This window comes from Etheostoma cragini, unplaced genomic scaffold (genome assembly GCF_013103735.1).
Source record: "Etheostoma cragini isolate CJK2018 unplaced genomic scaffold, CSU_Ecrag_1.0 ScbMSFa_2329, whole genome shotgun sequence".
NCBI classification, from domain to species: domain Eukaryota; kingdom Metazoa; phylum Chordata; class Actinopteri; order Perciformes; family Percidae; genus Etheostoma; species Etheostoma cragini.
This window is the reverse complement of record NW_023266478.1, coordinates 1-1,607: the sequence shown is the minus strand read 5'-3', so window position 1 is coordinate 1,607 and position 1,607 is coordinate 1. Positions and strand designations below refer to the sequence as shown.

Here is a 1,607-nt window from a genome sequence, read left to right as displayed (position 1 = left end):
GGCGGTTGTGTCTCCACGCTGTGTGATGGTAGTGTCTCCACGCTGTGTGGCGGTTGTGTCTCCACGCTGTGTGGTGGTAGTGTCTCCACGCTGTGTGGCGGTTGTGTGTTGTGTCTCCATGCTGTGTGGCGGTTGTGTCTCCACGTTGTGTGGCGGTTGTGTCTCCACGCTGTATCCGACCCGGTTGTGTGTGTTTTCAGGGACGAAGCTGTGGCACCTGGTGAAGAACCACGAGCACAGTGATCAGCGAGAAGGGGACCGAGGCAGCAAGATGGTTTCTGAGATCTACCTGACCAGACTGCTCGCCACCAAGGTAACCACCACAGCAACGGACAGCGGAGTGAGATTTTGAGATTATTTGTGGCTTTAAAATACCTAACCCCACGCGTTTGGTCCTCCCTCCACCAGGGGACGCTGCAGAAGTTCGTGGACGACCTGTTCGAGACGGTGTTCAGCACCGCCCACCGGGGCTCTGCCCTCCCATTGGCTATCAAATACATGTTCGACTTCCTGGACGAGCAGGCCGACAAACGGCAGATCAGCGACCCGGACGTCCGACACACCTGGAAGAGCAACTGGTGAGAGAGACGGTTCACAGAGACGAGTCACAAGTGATGCTGAGCAAAGATCCTTTATGTTTGAACTTCACTGCCAAACAAATGCAAACCCCCCCCCATCAGAAGCCCCGCCCCCTTTTTTATTTTTTAGATCCACTTAGTGGACGGTATATGCTAGTCAAGTTAAAAACTAACCAATAAACCATGGCTGGTTGTGTTGTTTGTAGTGACCTCTGACTCCATCATGTTTTTTACATGATCAGTGTCTCCTTGGCTACTAGCTACTATGTTGGGAGGGGAGTGGGGGGGGCGTGTATCCTGTGTACGTGCCGACAGTGTTGTTGTCATTACTTAGACTTTCTCCGGGGGGAGACAGCAACTACACACTGTAGCTTTAACATTGCTTACTGTAGTTTTATAGCTAACATGCTAACATGCTAATTAACTGTAATACACAGCGTAATACTGGTTGGAGAGGTAGCTAACATGCTAACCTGCTAACATACTGTAATACACAGCGTAATCCTGGTTAAAGAGGTAGCTAACATGCTAACCTGCTAACATACTGTAAGATTTACGGAGTGTTTCCTCTCTCGGTGTGTCCGCAGCCTTCCTCTCAGGTTCTGGGTGAACGTCATAAAGAATCCTCAGTTTGTGTTCGACATCCACAAGAGCAGCATCACGGACGCCTGCCTGTCGGTCGTCGCTCAGACCTTCATGGACTCCTGCTCGACGTCCGAACACCGGCTCGGGAAAGACTCTCCGTCCAACAAGCTGCTCTACGCTAAAGACATCCCCAACTACAAGAGCTGGGTGGAGAGGTAGCTAACATGCTAACCTAGTATCATACTGTAATATACCATGTAAAACTGGGTGGAGAGGTAGCTAACATGCTAACCAGCTATCATTCTGTAATATACCGTGTAAAACTGGGTGGAGAGGTAGCTAACATGCATGTGTGTGTGTGTGTGCGTGTGTGTGTGTGTGTGTGTGTCTGTCTATCTGTGTGTGTGTGTGTGTGCGTGTGTTTCTGTGTGTGTGTGTATGTCT

General features: G+C 50.3%; 1 protein-coding gene across 1 annotated transcript; it reads left to right on the top strand.

Moving 5' to 3' along the window:
- Positions 1-200: 200 nt before the first annotated feature.
- Positions 201-1,480, top strand: LOC117940376 (plexin A3-like; the record flags this gene model as incomplete). Its single annotated transcript, XM_034865686.1, has 3 exons — positions 201-313; positions 409-578; positions 1,166-1,480. Coding segments are annotated over 3 exons (500 nt in total), but the record flags the coding sequence as incomplete, so codon positions are not given.
- Between the last annotated feature and the right edge of the window lie 127 nt (positions 1,481-1,607).